Source organism: Gymnoscopelus microlampas (genome assembly GCF_963454915.1).
Source record: "Gymnoscopelus microlampas genome assembly, chromosome: 15".
In the NCBI taxonomy this organism is placed as follows: domain Eukaryota; kingdom Metazoa; phylum Chordata; class Actinopteri; order Myctophiformes; family Myctophidae; genus Gymnoscopelus; species Gymnoscopelus microlampas.
Window position 1 is genome coordinate 23,761,860 of NC_139952.1, and position 22,562 is coordinate 23,784,421.

At 41.6% G+C, this 22,562-nt stretch overlaps 1 protein-coding gene across 1 annotated transcript; it reads right to left on the minus strand.

The window, feature by feature from the left end:
- Positions 1-12,419: 12,419 nt before the first annotated feature.
- gja4 (gap junction protein alpha 4) lies at positions 12,420-19,224 on the minus strand. Its single transcript, XM_084080544.1, has 2 exons — positions 19,163-19,224; positions 12,420-16,125 (listed from the first exon to the last, which is right to left on the minus strand). Exon 2 carries the CDS (start codon positions 16,114-16,116, stop codon positions 14,935-14,937), a length of 1,182 nt encoding a protein of 393 aa, XP_083936670.1. The 5' UTR covers positions 16,117-16,125; positions 19,163-19,224; the 3' UTR covers positions 12,420-14,934.
- Between the last annotated feature and the right edge of the window lie 3,338 nt (positions 19,225-22,562).

Here is a 22,562-nt window from a genome sequence, read left to right on the forward strand (position 1 = left end):
TGCGCACACATTTAATATTTGTTGTTTTGATCTAATGTTATGAGATGATTACTTAAATGCGCATCAGATCAACAAAATCTTTGTGTTGCTATCAACCTACACCCTGAACTTGAGAATCCCTGTGGCCCTAGAGGTTGGCGCAATGGGCTACCACCTGAAGTGGTTCATCAAGGGGGACCGTGAGATGAGAGTTTCCTGGAACTGAGAGAGGAGAGCAACTGGAGGAACAAACAGGGGCAAAGAACACGCAGGTCCTTAGCCTTAAAGAGAAAGTGGAGTTCATTCCTGGAGCTGAATGGGGCGCAAGGTCCTACGGGCCTTCTATAGAGGCACCATTGAGAGCACCCTGACGGCCTGACCAGTTGTATCATCAGAACTGTACTGCCCTCAACCTGCAGTGGGGTTGTGCAGACAGCCCAGCCCAAAGCCATCCCAACCAAATGCTACCACTTGGGAAGTGGCTTTGAAGCCACAGTGCCACTGGAAGTTGGCTGCAAAACAGCTACTCCATCTGGAAAATCAGGCTTATGAATGAGCAGGCCAGGAAGAAAGCTAACCCTGCATCTGCCTGTCTGCCAGTGTGTCGAGGAACTTAAATGCAGCTACACACAAACAAGTGTACATAACCCTTCCCCACACACCTACCTCAATAAACACTTGGTGCCTCTTATCGGAGTGCTTGGAGATCAGTCTATGACAGTATATGACCTCTACTGTCATGTATCATAGATGGATACCACGCCCATGACACTTATATATCAACAATATATTATATTTCATTTTTCTTACTATTATTGCTATTCTTTATTTCTTTGTTATCGTTACTATTATTGCTGCTCAGGGTTGAGGAACCGAAACCAAAGTATTTTACTTTTGTGTACCTCTCCAAATCTCGGACCAGCCTGTAACGTCATCTATGACGTATCTATGACATATGGCTCCTAATTTGGGCAAGGTTTTAGCACGATCACAACCTTTGAATTAAAAAAAAAAAAAAAGGCTATAGACTCGAAACTGCTGGAAGCGGGGCAGAGCCAAAGTCAAACCACCCAGCCTTCCCATACACATTTCTGCAAACAGTCATTGTACTCAAGACCCTGACATGCATGTGCAACCACCAGGCATACGATATTCTATAGAAGCTAGGGGATAGTGGGATTTGAATGAGTATAATATTCACAGATGTTTACCACCCTATTGTACATGATAACCACCACAAAAACATACAAAGCTTTATGAGCTTAAAGGTGTTTCTTTAGGGCAGTTTTGAAAGTGAGTAGGGTTTTACACTCCTTTACTCCTTTTGGTAGGGCATTCCACATTTTGTTGAATAGCATGAGAACGAGTTCATTCCCTTTGTTGAGCCAAATCTGGGTTGAACATGATTTGTGGAGCTGCCTCTGGTGTGATTGTGGACTTCATTTGCGTTTTGGAAGTATTTTGACAAATACAGGGGGATCCCAATGTTGTGGCGTATCTTGTAGACCAGGCCCATTGTAAGTTGCTGTACTCTGTCCTCAACCCTAAGCCATCAAATCCTAGCAAAGTGATCAGGGGTTAGATGGGTTCGGTGTTTGAGGCCAAGAAGTAGCCTTACTAGTTTGTTTTGGGATATTATATGTATAATAGGATGATCCTGTTATCTTACTGAATGCTTTTTATAATAATAATAATAATAATAATAATAATAATAATATCTTGGATTTATATAGAGCTTTTCTTAGTATCCAAAGATGCTTTACATGTGGGGAGTAGAAAACAACAAAAAAAGAATCAACTTTATTAGGAAAACCCAATAAAAAAGCTATATCTGAGAGTAAAATCAATGAAAACAGTGGAACAGTAGACAGGGGAGTGTGCAGTCAGCCGGGGAAAGCAATATTGAAGAGGTAGATGAGAGCGGTTTTGAAGGATTAGGGGGTGGGGGCTTCTTTGATAGTGTTGGGGAGTGCATTCCACAGGGATGGGGCAGCAACAGAAAAGCCCTATCGCCCCGGGTTCGGTGCTTGGTCTTGGGGACCACCAGGAGGTTGGCATCACCAGACCTGAGGGAGCGGGAGGGGACATGACTGTGGATGAGGTTTCAATGGAGTTTGGAATAGTTATCTCTATTGGCAGTTAATAGTAAAGCCTAGTAAAGTGCAATCATCTGTCTGACTTGGTGTTACAAGTAATACATCTAAATTAAACACAATTTCAGTTCTAGACTTTCATAAAAGACAATAGGGCTGCTAGTTGCAGAACCTCATGTCAAAGGGGGAAGGAATTGTTGACTCATCTTGTCCAAATCGGAAATTATTTTCTAGGGACACAGGCAGACAACATACTGTATAGGTAACTGCCTCTGCTCTGCTAATGGGGGTTAAACACCTACTCACAGTATACTTTCAATTTGATCAAATGTTAAAGTGATTCTGCTCATAACAGACTGTTTTTCCAGCTCAACAACAAATGATGGTCTGTTAACACAGTGAATATCAAAATCTCAGCCTTTAGTACACCTGCCAAGTTGTTAACTGAAGGATGTGCACTCCTGCATGACAACAAAGATGCCTCAGCTTTCTGATATTAAATACAGTGTGCATCTAAATGAGAGCTAAAACAAAGTCTGATTTAATGGGTTTACATTTCAGGCATCAAAGTAATATTGTGCTTTGAGCCAGCAAATTGCCAGAGGTCTAAACAGTTGACAATACTATTGTACTATTGTATGAGTATTTTAATCACTTAAATGGCATAATTGAGCGGATTCCCATTATACTCCCCCCTCCTGTTTTTTCTCTACACTAAATGTCTTTGCAGAAAATAGCTCATCTACAAGCTCACAGTGCATAGCTTGTAGCTCTATTTTCACAGAGTGTTGACTCCATAATAGAGACGCTACAGTTTATGTGGTTAAGAAATGACCGGGGGAAAGTAGGCTACTATAAGAAAGACACTGGTGATGCAGTCAGGATAAGCTGGCATTATAGCAGCAGGGTGGTTATAGTCATTGCCACAGAATGAGAACATTTTATGAGGGCCATTAAATTAAACACACGTGGTCATACACAAACAAATACACAAAGGGCAACATCAAACAATTATCGCATTCACACTTTTACTCCAGTCCCGCTGCGCTTCCTGAGATGAATGAGGAAACAGAAAGGTCCATCTCTCCAGTGCCTCAGGACCGAGCTCAATGGATGGTAACATTTCCAGTGTGCCAGGAGAAGTCACGCTCTACAGCCCCGCCAAGCCAGTGCAATAGTAGAGCTTATGAATCCCAGATTTGCACTGGCCACAGTGCATAAACTCTGCTATCAGCAGCCATCAGCACCCTCGAACGCCCCCACCCCCCCGTCCCTAACCCTAAGATTTGCTATCAGTGGAACAGTCCGCTCCACTCCGGTAACCTGGCTCATGCAAGTTAAGAGTGATAATTATTTCAAGCTGAGGAAAGTTTCCATTTGAAGCTAGTGCAGAGAGCTACGTAGACATGCAGAGCCACAGCGAGAATATATGAGTCTGTTTCAGAGGACCGTGGTAAGGAAGGAAAGATTACAAACATACAGCATGTGTGCTTGTATGAGAGAGAAAGAATAAAACAGACAGAGGATATCCACCACACCTCTTGTGTGGTCCACACAAGATAATTATTCTTAAATGTCCCATTGTTTACCTGGCTACAGTGAACGAGGGCGGTGTGCCTAGGGTGTATGAGAGGTGTATGAGTGTATGGGCCAAAGTCATCCCTGGTTCCCCTCCCGGGAACAATCAAAGGACAGCTCTGCCCTCTGTTAACAATGGCCTGGCTGTCTGGGACAGGACAGTGCTGTGGGAACCAAGCGGCAAGGTCCATGGGAAAGGGGAGGATTTGGGGAGACACTCCATTGTTCTTCTTGGATGATGGAGGATAATGGGACTGGCCGGGTGATGCTGGCTGTTGTTTCACAGGCGGTCCTATCTAACATCCTGAGTTGGAGAGGCCGGAGACGGTGTTCCCTCAGCCTCAGGAACAATGGAGCCGCCTGCCTGCGCCTGGAACGGTACTGCATCCCGAAGAAACACACACACACACACACACACACACACACACACACACACACACACACACACACACACACACACACACACACACACACACACACACACACACACACGCCCGCCCCTACTGTTGAAAACGTGTGCACATACTATAGAAATAGCCTAAACATCCGCATGCACTGTCGAGGAAGCCAATGGGAAAATGCTTTTATGTGACAGCTATGATCAGCACGTTATAGCCCTGCCTGAAGACCATAAGCCTAATAATAACTCCCCTGGCCAAAAGGTCACACACACGCACATGCACGCGCGCGCACGCACGCGCGCGCGCGCGCGCGCGCACGCACACACACACACACACACACACACACACACACACACACACACACACACACACACACACACACACTCATACACTCTCTGTCTACCATAAATGGCATCAAGCCTCTAATCAGTGGTGGACAAAGTACTCAACCCCATGAGTCAAAGCATTGATACTCCTTGTATATTACTCCACAACAAGTGAAAGTTGCACAGTCAAGTTTGTACTAGTTAAAGTATAGGAGTACTTGTTTTGACATTTCCAAAAAGAAAATGATAATGTTTTCTGACATTTTCCAAAAACTAGAGTTTGGGGCCACTATGCGGCCTACACATCTACGTCACACCACCGATCCGACTGATATGCCATGTATATGGAGATCTCTGTATCTGTCAGTCCTTGTCCCTTTATACCCATATATGGAGATCCCTGATGTCATCAGTATATGCCCAAAAGGGCATGCCCCCTTTTGTGCCCATATATGGAGATCCCTGATGTCATCAGTATATGCTCATACTGTATATGGGCAAATTGGACATGCCCCCTTTTGCGCTCATATACAGTACGGAGCTGACTGATTTGTTTGCGCCTGATGACAGCACTTGAGTAAATACTAAGTACTAAGTACTTAGCAACTGTCCACCAGTGCCTCTGATTGACAGCTGCCACACAGAAGGTCGATTTCTCTCATCAATCACAGGACTTTGATGGGGTGGCCATGACTTCAGGTCAGCAAGACACAGGGGAGCCAACCCAAAACAATGCAACAATGCCCACTGCAAGAGCCCCATTGTCAGGGTGAACAATCCCCACCGACCAATCCCTGGGGGAAAACAATAGCGGAACAGGAAAGAGATATGGACCCACTTCCTGCCCAAAGTTTAAATTTAGAAGCTGGTCAAAGCTTTTGCTTTGTTTTGTCAAGTAGGAAAGTGTGCCTGAATGAGGGAATGGGGGCACACGACGTGATCCATAACAATAATTATTGTTATAGATTGTTATGGATATGGAAACAGTCGTGTGTCGCAACATTGGCTACAGTAGAGTCTATGCTCAGACTTACACGTACCCATACACACATTTTACTGCCCTTTTTCATCAAAAGGTTTGTTGATACTTTACAGCATATTGCTGCTGTCCTGTGGAAACCTTGTATGTGCAAAACCATTACTTTTCAGGAAATGGGAATAAAAGAGCCTGTATTCCAGTGGATCCAATGTAGTTTAGTTACAAGCTCTTGGTAATACTCTTCATTCATTAGATATTTCTAAAACACACGGACAGACTTAAACACTTTAAACCTGGCATCCCTATTTTGGGCAAAATGTTTTAAAAAAAGTGCTACATTTCCGTGACACTGTTATATGTAAAAATAGGGCATTAATCTATGAAAAAAGATAGTAAGATGAAATATGGAGATACAAGGATTCTGCCTCACGGCAAATGTAGACACATAAATTGGTCTCCTCTGCAACATTCCTCAAACACAACCAGATACAGATACAAATCTTATCAACTCTAACATCCTGGTCTGCTATTTTAAGCCTCATCCCCTTGTGTTTGTGTATCTGTGTGCAGTGTTATAGGTGGTGCCTTGCATAATATTACTTTCAGGTGTGGACAAAGTACTCAACCACAGTACTTGAGTCAAAGTATAGACACTCCTGTTCAAGTACTTACTTAAACAAAACAATGAAGTATTCAAAAGAGAAAAGTTGCACCGTATGTCGTATAAACTCTGTGTATGTTGGATCCATTTTAATGTGTATTTTCAGACATTATTTAACCACTGAAACCCTCAATAAACAAATAAAAACAAACTTTTAAGTTTAAGCTTCAAGTGAATTAATTCACATTAACTAGAAAAGGACACTCCTTAGAGCACAAATCACCGCCAGGCTGGGTTGCTTACCCAGGCCTTTGTCAGTCGTGGGGGGGCAGCCATCAGGACACAAGGACGATGAGGAGGAGATAGAGTTTGTTTGACAGATGGTGGTCTTTCATGTTTGTGGGCAGAAATGAAAGCGCTTTTGGTGGTGAGCTATACAGAGACCCTTCAACATGCGATTCCAATTTGGGGTTGTTTGGATGTTGCTTTTATGATATATGCAATGTTTTGCAAGAAATAGGCCACTTCCACAAATGTGTGAAGCCAATTACAGGCAACCTTTATGGAATATCAAAACCCTGTTTGTCCATGAGGCTGATTCCATTGGCCTACTAGGAGTGTACATGCAAAGTTTGACGCCGACCAGTCCAGCAATGTCCGATATTAGCTGTGGAGGCACACATGTAAACAGTATGTTGGTACAGTAAGACATTTAGGCTAAAAGGATAACACAAATCCTGGGTTCTAGTCTTGTTTCCATTGTGGTCCTACTGTATGTATTCAATTAAACGACAGTTTGTGTGTGTGCGTGACTGTGTGTGTTCTGGGTTGTATGTGGTGTTGCAGAGGGCTTTCAGCAGTAGAGCTGACAGGAAACTCAATTTAGCAGCCCAGTCTGGCGTGGCATATTCAATATAACGCTGGCACACAGCTCTCGCTCAGAGGACCCCCAGAGCCTAGTAGTAGGCCCTGTCACGTATCTTAGAGGAAGGGTTGTTTACAGCCACAACAAACTGCCCTTAAGCCACACAGTACACACTGAATCCTTGAGGCTACGTTATCTCTTGCTGGGCTTTGAAGCATTGGATATTGTAAGAGTTACAGTACAGTGCATCCGTGTGTGTGTCCGACATAAAAGCATGTATTGGGTGCTTTCACATAAACCAATGCAGCCTAACTTCAACAGGATCCATAATAACGCAGAAGAAAACAGGCCTAGTGTGCATAGCAGGCTCTGGTTAAGTGTTAACTAACCCCTTTCTCATTAAAGGGATATTTCACTTTCAAACATGTTTGGGATCCTTTTAACATCTACTCAGGCTTTTGTGAATGTATTTTTTTTAAGTTGCTTGATTCAATATATAGACATTTGATATTCATTTGATCAGACACGCCCCCTTCCTAAAACTCATTATAACTTCAAACTCCATTTTAACTATGTTAGACTCATTTAAAACACACGTCCTTGGTCCTGGTGACTATATATGAATAGGTATAGGAAGGGGGCGTGTCTGATAAAATGAATATCAAATATCTAAATATAGCTGCAAGCAGCGATAATACAGGGCCAGTGAATAGAGAGAGAGAGAGACATGGAAACGGAATAGATTGAAGAGAGAGAGAGTGACATGGAAACAATAGATTGATGAGAGAGAGAGATGGAAACATAATGGTTTGATTGGACATCTCAACCTACTGCCATTAACAGGATTCGAACTCTCAACCTTCAGACTAATAGGCTCCAACACTACCTATAGTGCTATAGCTTTGTCCAGGCTGATATTGTCTGTTGAAGACCATAAACTCTTGCCTTCTTTCATGAACCAAGCCCCTGTTTCACTAACACTAAGATCACTCGTTCACAAGCCATTTACCAATGAAGAAATTGTACATCTCCTCAGAACCAAAACTAATGAAAGTAGCCGATTTACAAGCTCACAAACCATGAAAAGTTGTGAGATTGTAGATCAGCTATTTTCAGAATGAAGTATGTCATACGTAAAAAACGTACTCTCAAATAAGCATTTCAGGTTATCTTTACCATTTGCACATGTATTCATTGATACAGTCATGTTGTTTGCAATTCAACTTAAATTAAGTCTACATCAAGTGAGGCTTGAACTGGCGACCTTGAGATTGTGAGGCATTCATTTAAGGGAGACGCCATTGGCCCAACAGACAAGTAACTGTGAAAAAGGAGATCACACAGATGATACAGTTTCACGCAAATAGCTGAAAAATCCTGGGTTTAAGTGTTTTTCAAACTGCTCAAAATTGCGGACAATCTAAGGGCGGAGCTTAATGGTCAAATCGATACGTGTGTTCCTCATGAGTCAAGGCACATGTGTAAGCAAGTTTCACGACTTTCGGCCAAACGAGGCATGACTTATGCCTGTTTAAAGTCTGCATTTTCAAAAAATTGCTATAGCGCCCCCTTTTGGCCAATTGGAGTAAGATTGGTTTCAGTGATATTTGGAATGACCCTGTACATTTCTGCAAAGTTTCAAAGAAATGTGAGTCTGCATGTATGTTTTAGGCACAGATGAATAATTTTCATAAAACTGTAATAGTTAAATCTATCTCCTCCTGGGATTTTTGAGCAATCTGCACGAAACGTTTACCACTTGAACTTTGGACCTCTGCCTACAAAAATTTCCAACGGATTTTCCATAAGTGAAAAAATGCAGAAGTTAGGAGCCAATGACTGTTTTTCATATAATTCAAAATGGTGGGAGATCTAAAGGTCAGAGGCCAAAAGTCAGACCACGAAAGTTGTCGGGCATGAAGAGACGCATGTGTGTATCGAAGTTTCATGGTTGTAGGTCAAACAGGGCATGAGTTGTACCTGTTCAAAGTTGGCACTTTCAATTGAGTGCTATAGCGCCACCCTTTGACGAATGAGTGTGAGAATTATTTCTTGGTAGTTTTTCATGAGCATCTACCATATGGCCGAGTTTCGTAAAAAGCGTATGCACGGTTAAGCCAGAACTGGCAAAAACAAGTATTTTTCAAACTGCTCAAAATTGCGGAAAATCTAAGGGCGGAGCTTAATGGTCAAATCGATACGTGTGTTCCTCATGAGTCAAGGCACATGTGTAAGCAAGTTTCACGACTTTCGGCCAAACGAGGCATGACTTATGCCTGTTTAAAGTCTGCCTTTTCAAAAAATTGCTATAGCGCCCCCTTTTGGCCAATTGGAGTAAGATTGGTTTCAGTGATATTTGGAATGACCCTGTACATTTCTGCAAAGTTTCAAAGAAATGTGAGTCTGCATGTATGTTTTAGGCACAGATGAATAATTTTCTTTAAACTGTAATAGTTAAAATCTATCTCCTCCTGGGATTTTTGAGCAATCTGCACGAAACGTTTAGCACTTGAACCTTGGACCACTGCCTACAAAAATTTCCAACGGATTTTCCATAAGTGAAAAAATGCAGAAGTTAGGAGCCAATGACTGTTTTTCATATAATTCAAAATGGTGGGAGATCTAAAGGTCAGAGGTCAAAAGTCAGAGGGTGAAAGTTGTTCAGCATGAGGAGACGCATATGTGTATCCAAGTTTCATGGCTGTAGGTCAAACAGGGCATGAGTTGTACCTGGTCAAAGTTGGCATTTTCAATTGAGTGCTATAGCGCCACCTTTGGACGAAAGATTGTGAGAATTATTTTTTGATCGTTTTTCATGACCATCTACCATATGGCTGAGTTTCGTAAAAAGCGACAGCGTGGTTCAGCCAGAACTGCGAAAAGTGGCAGAAGAAGTGACAGAATACTGCCAATAACAATACGTGTACAGAGCAGAGCTCTGTCCCCGTAATTACTGAATCAAGCACCTTAATAAAAACAGAGTCTGGGGTGCTCACAAAAGTAGACGTGACCCCTAAAATGACCCCAAACATGTTTGAAAGTGAAATATCCTCCTTTAATTACTTAGCAAAACGTAATATTTCCCCATATACAGTATGACATGTTCACAAGACAATATTACATATAACATGCACCTCACAAAAAGAGCAGGGGGGAAATGCATCAGCAGAGTGTTCAACAATGTCAGGAAACTGTCCGAATGGCAGCTGATTGATTCCCAAAAGTCTTACCTTCAACTGTGAGTTTCATTGAAACAGGTCTTGCTAAACTATATGACTCCCATTCATTGTACTACTGTTTGGGCTGAGGTAATGTAAATGAGAGGCAACATCTGCTTTGTCCCAGTTAGGTGCAGTTTTATTATTGCACAAAGTAATAGGACTACTATTTGTTAGAATGTGTTAGATTTGATCATCCTAAGAAAGGGAAATGGTCTAGACATGAATATTACAGGTCATCAAACTGATGAATGGGAGAATGCTGTACTGTATTAATTCCCCCCATTGTGTTCAAGTGGACAGTGATTTATTCAGTCCTGGCACACGAAGACAAAACATCACTTTCATCTGTTCTGCTACTGTATACGGGCTTGACTCAAAACAACATTGTCATTTTTCTCACAGCCAAGGGCAGGTATTGACTTCTAACCAATGGGGACAGTAGTTCTAACCAATGGGGACAGTAGTTAAACACATAAGTCCTACTTTATACATTTGTAGAATGACTGGGTTACGTTTCAAAAAGCTTGTAGATCTGCAATTTTCGCTTTTTGCGAAACTTTTGTTGTTCGCCTATAATGACATGCCCAAAATAGGGGCCCCAAGGTTAATGTAGTGAAACCACAGCATTTTGTGCTTCTGCTGAGTTGTACAGTACATGCACTACACTGAATGGGGATGAGAGTTCATCCATGCAAGGTAAAGGGGAAAGAACCGTGGGTGATGGGACTTTATTGGTTTATGGGCTGTGAAGAAGACAGATGCATGGTGGTCGCTGTGTGTTCCGTTGCTGGCTTTGGTTGGCAGAGTATAAAGGCTGATATGGCCGGCCCCTGACAATCTGTTCTGTGACCCCTCGGCTCGCGCACGATACAGAGCACAAAGCAGCTTGCACATGTACATGTATATGTACACACGCAAGCACACACACACACACACGCACACGCACACGCACACGCACACGCACACGCACACGCACACGCACACGCACACGCACACACACACACAAAGTACGCCTGTGCACCCACTGAAACATACACGCAAGCAACGCACACTCCAACATGCATGTAGTATGCCTTCATACATGTAAACATGTAAACATATACATGCATTGTGCGTGCGCACACGCACGCACGCACGCACGCACGCACGCACGCACACACACACACACACACACACACACACACACACACACACACACACACACACACACACACACACACACACACACACACACACACACACACACACACACACACACACACACACACACACACACACACACACACACACACACACCTGGACTGAGATAACAGGCTGCAGGAGAAAGCCAGCCAAGTTATGGTGAACAGGGATTGAACTGGCAGGCTCAGCAGACTCTGCTTGGAACATTCCCACAACAATACCTGCCAATTTGTCTTTTAAACAAGGAAACCCTGTTGTGAAAACTAGGCCGCAATAAAAAAACTTCCATTTAGCAGAGTAAAGAATAGTTTCCCTCTCTTTTATTGTATCAGAATAGAAAATAAAACCCTTACAAAAATGTGAAGAGATTTGTTTTTCTGTTTTTTTTTTCTTTATTTGTGGTTTTTCAGTTGTTTGTTACTGTTTGGCTTTGGACCTCCACTGATTTAGCTATTTGTTTTACGAGAACCTTAGCCCACCTCAAATAAGCCCTTCTCCCTGCCATATATTAACGTCATGGGGACTATTCTCTAAATTGCTGTCTTTTTTTGTTGTTGTGACAAGCGCTACCATCCGTTATTTGAAGTTACATACTGTAGTCATACACACACACACACACGCACACGCACACGCACACGCACACGCACACGCACACGCACTCACGCACACACGCACTCACGCACACACGCACACACACACACACACACACACACACACACACACACACACACACACACACACACACACAATCTGGGTAAGCATCTCTGTCAGGTGCTGTGGTCTTTTATCAATTGCACTCAACCAAAGCATTACAGACAGGAATCCCTATGGGACGTGAAATAAATGTGAAATGAAGGCAGTATGAAGTGCCTTTCTACTAGAGCCCGACCAATGCCAGATTTATGAGTCCGATGCGGATCCCGATGTTGGAGAGTCCTAGACCACCGGTTGCTAATGTTTGACCGATATTATGTCAAAAAGTGCAATTCTAATCAATTAAAAAAATATGATCAAAGCTCTATTTGAGAACATTTAACTTAAGCAAACAAATAAATAAAAATAAACCTATTTTTATTGATACAAAATTCAAATTAATATAGTACACATTTAACTTGAATTATACGTTGAACAAGAAAACAAGTAAATATAAGATACAACTGATAATTTTATTTAACCACTTAAGACCTATTCAAAAATGTAAACAAATAGCGGATCCACAAGCTCACGACACGTCGAAGCGCGCAAAAAAGTCAAAATAATGGCAGATATATTTGCCAAACCGTTATAAGGGTCTGGCTCTATTTTCCACCTTATACCACCTTTTACTGGCACATAAATGATGCCTTTTTCCCTTGGCCCCCTGAGCAACAGAACCGAGGGCAGCCATTAAATCAAAGTTATTTCCCTACATTTTCTTCCTGAGGAGGCAAATCTCAGAATATGCTGGAAGACTCACCACTCCATACATTTATTATTCTGTTATTCCCCAAGGTCTACCCCTTCAGTGATTCAGTGGTTCCACAATGAAAGCATATAGATAACAAGAAACACTCTGTGATCTTCACTGTATATTGTTCCACCCACACAAAATGAAATACCAAAAGAACATCACATACAGACAGGCTTAACCACTTTCAACCTTGCGTCCCTATTTTGGGCGTGTTATTAGTGGAGAAAATGTTCAAAATAAAACAAAATTCTAAACATAGCTCACAAAAATTCGCATCTTATTGTGTTGCATTACAATGTAGTAGATTGGTTATTTTCGCAACATTTCATTACATTGTCACACGACAAAGTATAAAATAGGGCATTAATTTATGAAAGATATGGCGATACAAGGTTTCAGATGAAAGCCCTTGATAAAACATGATCAATGATGAGTACTAGACTGTTGTTGAAGAATTGATCAAGTGTTCTTACAACAGAGGCCATACAGACAATACAGATAAATAAGTGTTACTGGAGGCCGAGTGTAGCAAAGTGTATTTCAGCTCTGTACATCAATAAACCAATCATAGGCCATTATTACATTACATAGAGACATTTATTGTCCACAAACGGAATAAATACAAAAGTTACTGTTGTTCTACAAATAGTATACATTAAATACTGTTTTTACAAACATAACTATTTCTTCCCATGGTGTGCTTTAACAGCATTTCATGTCTTTTTTTTCAGCAGTACCGCATTCATTATTGAACAGGCATGTTCTTGTGCACTGCAAAAATTCAATGTGTCAATTTAACCTAAACTGCGTTAAAATAACATCCAGAATGTTGCCGCGTACATTCGCCACCTTTTGAATTCTCACAAAAGATCACAAGGTCGAGGTCTACTTTGAAAATTACCATCTCCATTCTGATCTCTCTCAACCTCTTGCAACCTTTCCAGTGTTCTCTCATATCGTCGCTGTTTGGTGGAAACCTTGTATGTCCAAAACCATTTCTTTTCAGGAAATGGAAAATGATCCTGTGTTCCAATGCTAGTTATTATCACAAGCTGTTTTTAATACTTTTCATTTGATTTTTTTTTATAAAACCCACAGACAGACTCATTTTTTCTTTCAACATATTTTGAAAATAGCATATCTATAAGCTCACAGCTTGTAGATTGGCTATTTTTTCTACCTTTTTTGCGACACAGTTGTACAACAAAGAAGGGATTAATTTACAAAAAAAAAAAACATTAAAAGTTGATGGATATACAAGGTTTCTTCCCAACAGCAATGATATTCAACCTTTGATCAGTCCTTTACAGTCATTCTTTGCCCCCCCCCCCCTCATCCCTATTTCCATGACCCATAACAATAACTGTGTGTGTAAGAGTGTGAGTGTAACAGTGTGTTTTCACGCAGTTGAGTCAATGTCAATATATGGGAAAAGACAAGCCCTTCCATGACTGCATATATAGGTTTTTATCCTTTCTACATTCAGAACTTAGCTTGTGTAAACTTTGTAATAATTCTTTGCTGCCCATCTTGCGTGTCATTTAAAATGGCCAATTCGCAAACATACTCGATAAAATAGTCAATAAAAAATAAAGCATTGTGATTCAGTGTGTGTGTGTGTGTGTGTGTGTGTGTGTGTGTGTGTGTGTGTGTGTGTGTGTGTGTGTGTGTGTGTGTGTGTGTGTGTGTGTGTGTGTGTGTGTGTGTGTGTGTCTGTGCACATGCGCACTCATACACATGCCACGACCAACACCATTCCCTTGGGGAACTGAATGGGTCCCAGAATCCAGTACATTCCACAGTCCAGAGCAGAGCGAGGGGGAGAGAGAGAGAGAGAGAGCTCCAAGGGTCTACAGTATAATCCTCAGGGGAACATAAGAGACTATTTTAGCCTCTTGGTCCTTGCCGGACAGAGCCCCCCCCCCGGCCGTCCAATCAGTGTTTTTCCACTGTTACATTTAGCTCTATAAACCATTCCATGAATTGTATTACCATATTATCCTTTCTCATAGTCCGCCCCCCCCTAAAATCCAACCTAAAATGTTTGGATTTGAATACTGTACATCCATTTATCTGTTAAAGCACCATTTCAACGTCCCTCCCTCTGAGGCATTCTCTTCACAGTGCAATAGCTGTTTGTCTTCATTTGAGCTCTCATCATACCCTCGTCAAGTGTCTTACGCTTGACAATGTTTTAAAACGGTAGACTGCGCAGCTAGACAAAGCTCCCTTTAGTCGTCATAATCCTATCCGTTCCTGTCATACATAATGCTTCTGCTTTGAGTGTCCTTTATGGGCGCCCTTACTATGTTTCCCGTTGGTTTGACCATGTTTCCCATTGGTTTGGTGTGCATGTTTCTTATGGTGGTTTCTCGGGGAATGTCCAGACCCCATACCCCCCATGCAGGACAGGTAACTGGGCAGCAGGTCATTCACCGCCTCCCCAGAACCCCATGTCCTCTCAGCCTCCAAATCCACATAGCTGTCACAGTGCTTGGGGTAGCCTGTGCCTTCCACCTCCGTGGGTAAGTGGAGGTGGCTCCTCTCTTGGAAAGATGGCACCTCCTCCTCCTCCACCTGCAGTCCAGGAGCCTCCAGCTGGCCAGACACCCATTTGACCCGAGGTCGGACAGCCTGACCCGGGGAGCGGTAGCGCTTCTCCAACCGGTGGGAGATGGCAAGCTGGAGAAGGTGCAGGAGCTCAATGAGGTTGAGGAGCAGGGAGATGGCTGCGATGACCTGCGTGTAAATGGTGAAAATGGTCTTTTCTGTGGGTCGAGAGACAAAGCAGTCCACCGTGTGGGGGCAGGGGTCCCCTACGCACTCGAACCTGGCCTTGATGACGAAGCCATCATAGAGGACCCACAGCCCCACGATGAAGCCGGACTCCAGGAGGACTTTGACGAGGATGCTGAGCGCGTATGCGCACAGCAGCCTGCCCTTCAGTTTAGGAGCCGCGGAAATATCCTTCACAGCCGTCCCACCTTTGACCCCGTCCTTCTTATCCACTTCCTCTCTCGTGTTCGCTGTCTTCACCTCAGTGTCTTTTGGGATCTCCCTCCTCGTGCCTCCATCCACTTCATCCACCCTGCCCTCATCTTTGCCCCCTTCTTCCTCTTCCCTCTTGTCCTGTGCTGCCCTTACGGCCACGTATCCGAAGTAGAAGATGGTGGGAGTGGAGACAAAGATGACCTGAAGGACGAAGTAGCGGAAGTGTGAGATTGGGAAGGCCCGGTCATAGCAGACCGCCGTGCAGCCGGGCTGGCGCGTGTTGCACACAAAGTCGGCTTGTTCGTCGTCCCAGGCGGACTCGGCAGCTGTGCCCAGCACCAGCATGCGGAACAGGAAGAGAACGGTGAGCCAGACTCTGCCCACACCCGTCGAGTACTCCTGGCCCTCCTCCAGCAGATGCTCCAGGAAGGACCAGTCAGCCCTGGACATCCTCTGGTCCTGAGAGGGAGAGAAAGGAGAATTTAGGCTAAGTTGCACTTTCTGGATCAATCAGTAATTGATGAGGCAATAGGAGTCGAGACAATATTCTAGGTGGTGATGGTTATGCTTTAATGTACATGATATCATGGGGAGAAGTACGATAACACTCAGGTCGGTGGTACGGTAGTTCTGCCAAAGAGCACAGGTCTCAAACCATAGTTATACTGTAACTGCTACAACCATGCTGAACCATAACAAGATAGGCTGTAACCAAAACAGTAGCTATCAGGCCTAGTAGAGACATCTAGGCTCTTACAAGCTACCAAATATCATAATGTATTACATAAGTTCTATAAGTGATGGTAAAATATAAAGGTTAGATATAAGCAACCATAATAACAATATAGTATAATGAATAATTATTCTGCACACTGTATACACACACATACCCTGTGCATTTACACAAATGTGCGCTCCAAGAAATGGCCATTTAAAGACTGCAAAGTGTAAACTGTACAATGTTCATTATAAGTAACTAATCAGTTACAGAAAACAGGCTTGAAAATTGCACATAAACCGTCCAATTAGTGTAAATGTTTTCCTCTATAAGACTTTTTTATTGACACATAATTAACACTTGACGTATACACAATGGATGAGATAAGTTTCCAAGAACCTTTATGGTATAATGGTCTCCTTTTTTAATTTGAGAACATGTGTAGCTGGCTTGAGTGATTAGCAGCAAGCCCTTATTATTTCTTCCATGAGCTCATGCTGAGACCCTACACATTATCAAGGTGGGTTCCAGGCACCACATCCCAAGATCTTAATAACAAGAATTGCGAGCACTATGCCACTAATGGGAGACATGAAAAAGGGTATTTAATTTCATTTATTTTTTATTATCACAGAGACGGCACACAATTAAAAGTAATTGCACCAGAGTTAGCTATAGCAGGACATTTGCATCTGTTGTCTCTGGGTAGGTAGACAACAGCTAAACAACCACAAAGCCGTCTCAAAGACTACAAAAAGAACAACACAATATATAACAGTCCATCAGTGTGAGATAAAACGATCAATATGACAAAAAAAAAGAAAAAGAAAAAACGGGGGGAAAAGCAAGGCAATCATAAAATAAACGTTTGTTTTTGTAAAAAAAAGAAAAGAAGAAAAGGCTCTATATTGTGATAGTAATCATTGCTGGAGTTTTTCCCGGTCTCTCTTGCTCTTTAATAAACATAAAATATTTTTTCAGGTGGATTGCCATTGCCAATGTTATGTTATTCATTCAAGAGAGAGTAGCCTACCCATTTATCAGCTTTAGTTTTGTAGTGTTCAAGTTCCAATTGTGTCTGCTATTTTTGTGTGTGTCATCACTTCCAATTTCACTTGTTTATTCTGTATCCTATATGAGTTGTCTCTCCTGATTGGATCAAATTGTTATCCCGAACTGAAAATGCATTCTCTGTTTACTAAAGAGCTGGAGAGATGGGTAGACCCCTGTTACTGAACAAACACTCTATAGCAATGATTGCTATCTGAGTATAGAGCTATTTAACACCTATTTTAACAAAAATCCCTTTCTGCACCTTTAATAAACTGTGAATCTGTGATTAAAAACAGAGAATTTCATGTGTTAATTTCAGTGTTCAATTTCAAATGTATTCACATTCTTCCTTATTTATACGTATGTGTATTTGTGTATATGTATTTTCTTATCCGATGTGATTATTGATTCAAGGAGAGTTGAAAATGTAATGATTTTCCAAAAGTGTTAGTAATGTTACGTCATTGATATTGGGACTATTCCTCAGAAGTTCCTGATCCATGATCACTGATGATGCATAACAGGGTCCCTTATCAGGAAGCAAATACGTGTTTTACAGTCACACACGCACGCACGCACGCACGCACGCACACACGCACACGCACACACACACACACACACACACACACACACACACACACACACACACACACACACACACACACACACACACACACATAAAGGCTCCCATTGGGGGCTGGAGGTCTCATGGCATTTGTCATGTAGTCATGTACAGTATATGCGTGTGTGCGCACACACACACACACACACACACACACACACACACACACACACACACACACACACACACACACACACACACACACACACACACACGTGCATAAACATCCTGTGTGTGGGGGGGTTCTGTATGTTTGAACTATTATGTTTGTCTGTTATTTCATCCCCTCTGAGAAGCATACATCGGATACATCCCCTCAGATAGTTTGACATTGAACACTACAATGGCCTTGAACACAAGACAACAATGCACCTTGAACTAATCATTCACCTTTAGAACAGCTGAGAGTTGACTATAATACTGTCATGAACAGGTGGTTCACCAAATGGTTCACCAAACTTTGGCAATTAGGGACAGTGGTGGAAAAAGTACTCATATTGTATACTTACTGTATATACTTAAGTATCTCTACTACAATGTAGAAATAAAAGTCCGGAATATAATTATATTGACTATAATACTGTCATGAACAGGTGGTTCACCAAATGGTTCACCAAACTTTGGCAATTAGGGACAGTGGTGGAAAAAAGTACTCATATTGTATACTTATATACTTAAGTATCAATACTACAATGAAATAAAAGTCCGGAATTCAAAATTGACTTAAGTAAAAGTACAAAGGTATTGATATCAACATTTACTTAAAGTACCAAAAGTAGAAAGTAGCTACTCACTATGCAGATTGTCCCATTTCACAACTTTTCATATGTATAAAATGTATAAAAAAATATGTTTTGAAAATAGCAGATTGTGAGCTTGTAGATCTGCTATTTTCAGATGGCCGAAATGGTGTAGTGAAGTAACTAGTAACTAAGTTTTGAAATAATTGTAGTGGAGTAAAAGTGCAATATTTTCCTCTGAGATCTAGTGTACTCCAGTATAGTGAAAATAGCTCAAACTTGTACTTAAGTACAGTACTTGAATACTTAATAACAGAATAATGAATTATGAATATTATTATTTTATGAATTAGGTGGACATACCTGTCTGTCTTAAAGTCGGGGTTGTCTCCTTGTTGAATGTGTCTCAGTGCTCTAGAGCTCAGTGGTGGTCTTCTGATTGTATCCAACTGTTGTGTCCAACTGTTTGCCAGTGTTGCCAGGTTTAGCGAGAGAAACAAGCAACTAGGTCTATGAAAACAAGCCCAAAATAAGCGAGCCCTTCGCCCTTTAAACATGATACATTGGCTATTTGAAAATAGCAGAATAGCAGAATCTTGTAGCTTGTAGATCTTCTATTTTAAAGAAAATCTTGAAGAAAGTTTTGAAAAAATTGGAATATGTTTTGAAACATTTTTAACAACACAAATTTTGTATGGGGTCCCTGGCACAACATATTTCCAGATGGGGTTCTGCAGACAAATAGCCTACATATACATTTTGGGGATCCATGACATGAAAATGTTTGAGAAACACTGGTTTAAACAACATTAAGAAACAAGGCCCAAATACAAATATTTACCTTTTTACTGTCTATGATATTTACAAGCAACCATACCAGAAAAACAAGCCCAAAGTTGCTTATAATAAGCGGACATGGCAACGCTGTTGTTTGCCTTTTAAGCAGCGCCGTAAACTGAAAAATTGGGGAGAACTTTCCCATGGCTTTATTGGCCCTCCCTCAGGAAACGGGGACGGGTGATCTGAAAATAGTCAGACTCATTCACCTCCCTAGTTTCGTTATTAAGCTTCAGTGGTGGAAGGAAAGACGCACTTGTCAAAAGTAATTTCCCGGAAAATAGCTCATGCATTGCAGTTAATAATCAATTGTGTTCAACTTCAGGCGAAAGAACACACTGGAAATCAATAGACAAACTCTTTGTGATAGCCGACACGGATTCAACACAACCCAATTTCTGTCCCATTTCTTTCCTCTTTTCAATGTAGTGCTATCTGTGGTTTATATTAGTATCAAAACGCTAAATATAGTGTATTTAGCTTTTAGATGTTCTGTGCGGCACTAAAATGTGCTATTGCTATATTAATAAAGTGGATTGGATTTAGTGCCTATTTCTCACAAATGTAACCTTGCTGCCTAATTGACACAATTAATGCTATCTTTATCTATGCCTTTATCTAAATCCCTAAAGCACACAGTCTCATGTAATTTCCTATTATACCACACAATGGCGCCAAACACCTTATTTTGGGGCAGTGCATGATGAGGACAAGAAAGGAGTCAATCAGTCTTAATTATTAAACAGAGAGCAACATGCTGATGTGTTACGGCTGTAAAAGTGAACAGTTTGAAAACGGTCTTCGATGAGAGAAAAAAAGGATTACTACACTTAAGTTAGGGTTAGATGTAGAAATAACTATTAAACGTACAATAGCCTATATATATTATACATCTCATGTAGCCTAAATCTCATCTACAGTATCTACATCTCATTAAGCAATGGGGTTTGGTTAGGGTCAGCTTTATGCAAGGCCAGCAAGATTCTGAAACAGTCAGGAGTTGGGTCTATATGAGATTATTCTTTGATCTATTGCATTGGCAATTTAAAGGACAACTTTGTTTTTTTACAACCAAGGTTTATATTTTAGCTTGTAATTAAAGTAAATAAATGATGAGTGTAATTTTTTTTTCATTTACTGCTTTCTATAGTTTTAGCATTTTTTGCGATATTTTTTACAGTGGGCGGGGGCATTCTGTCCGGTGGCTAAATATGCCTTTTTTACACAATAAAAAAGGTCCGGCTGTCTGAGATGGCCAGATGTGAGTTATTAGGGGCTAGAAGAGCTACTGTAAATAATAATAAAGAAAACGCCGGGTTAATGTGTTAAAAGAATACATATTTAGCCACCGGACAGAATGCCCCCGCCCACTGTGAAAACACTGTAAAAAAGATTGTGAAAATTGCTAAAACTATAGAAAGCAGTAAATTTAAATTTTTTAACACTCATCTTTTATTTACTTTAATTACAATCTAAAACATAAACCTTGGTTGTAAAAAAACAAAGTTGTCCTTTAAGAGAGAGAGAGAGAGAGAGAGAGAGAGAGAGAGAGAGAGAGAGAGAGAGAGAGAGAGAGAGAGGGGGGGGAGTGTGTGTGTGTGTGTGTGTGTGTGTGTGTGTGTGTGTGTGTGTGTGTGTGTGTGCGCGCGCGCGCGCACATCATGGCGCGCGCGTCATGATGTCATCACGATGCCAATAAGAATATTCAGAAGTTCATAACATATCTTCTTTTAACATCCACACATATGAGTATAACTTAAGAACACAAAGAGCCACCCACCAAAATCTTACAATACTGCATTTATGTATTGTATTGTAACGCGGGAACAATTGCCAGCCTATCCCCAGTATCTGTGTTGCTGCCAGCCTAATCTGAGTTCCCTGAAGTTTTCGCCAGCTCTGTGCCAGCCTATTGTGTGTGTGCTGCTGAGTATAATGTGTCCGTATTGGCTCTCGGGCACCAGAGGTTGTGTTGTTTATTGGTTCAGCCCGCCTTCTTAGTTGTGTTCCGGTTTCTAAAGTGTATGGACGTTCGAGTGTTTATCCTCCGCCTCTACTCAAGAACCAAGGACTGACAACTCAAAGACTGTTACAAGAACAGTAACTGTGAGTTCTATGAAACGTAGGCCTACCTGTACTGCTGTTATTGTGCTGCTGTCCTGTAAAACTGCCGTTCCGAAAAGTAAAGAAAGTACCGGATATAGCCTTGTTGTGGCATCATTACCCACTCGCCTCCACCATAAGAAATATAATTCATCAAGTATCCACATCACAGAAAAGTAACCCCGCCACATTATCTTTGTGTACAAAACATATGCTGTGAAAAGTCACCACTCACTAATTGATGCTCCTTCAAGTAATGGATTCACTTGCTCTATCACAACCCTTCCTAAGCAAGGCTGCTGTTGTGCTTATTAACCTTTATTATTATTTATAGCCACATCAAGTTACACATTGAAGATTATTTCTAACAAGCTCAGAACACATCAGATCAGCTTTTTATTTTTTTCTCTCCACCATTTAATTATTTTATGAGCTTATTTGATACTCACCAATTTGCTTACTGGCAAAACAGATACACAGATGACACCATAGCCACAGCACACCACCCTCACCCACCCCGGTGAAGAGCAATGTGAGAATGCTGTTTGTAGACAAAGTTCAGCAGTCAACATCATCTCCAGCCTCGACACCAAGCTCAGGGACATCAAGGACTCAACCCTGTGCAGCTGGATCCTGGACTTTGTTGACTTTAGACTTTATTGTCCTGCAAGGAGAAATTCCATTCCACGGTACTGTACTTGACAGGCGACAATACAACAGCACAAATTAGCACACAGTAACAGTAATATAACAGCAACAAGAGTGCCGGAGATTATGTGCTCGCAGACAGACGGACGGGCGGACATACGGACACACGTACGGA

Coding starts and splice junctions, on each gene's coding strand:
- gja4 (XM_084080544.1), bottom strand. CDS start 16,116: ATGTCCAGGGCTGACTGGTCCTTCCTGGAGCATCTGCTGGAGGAGGGC.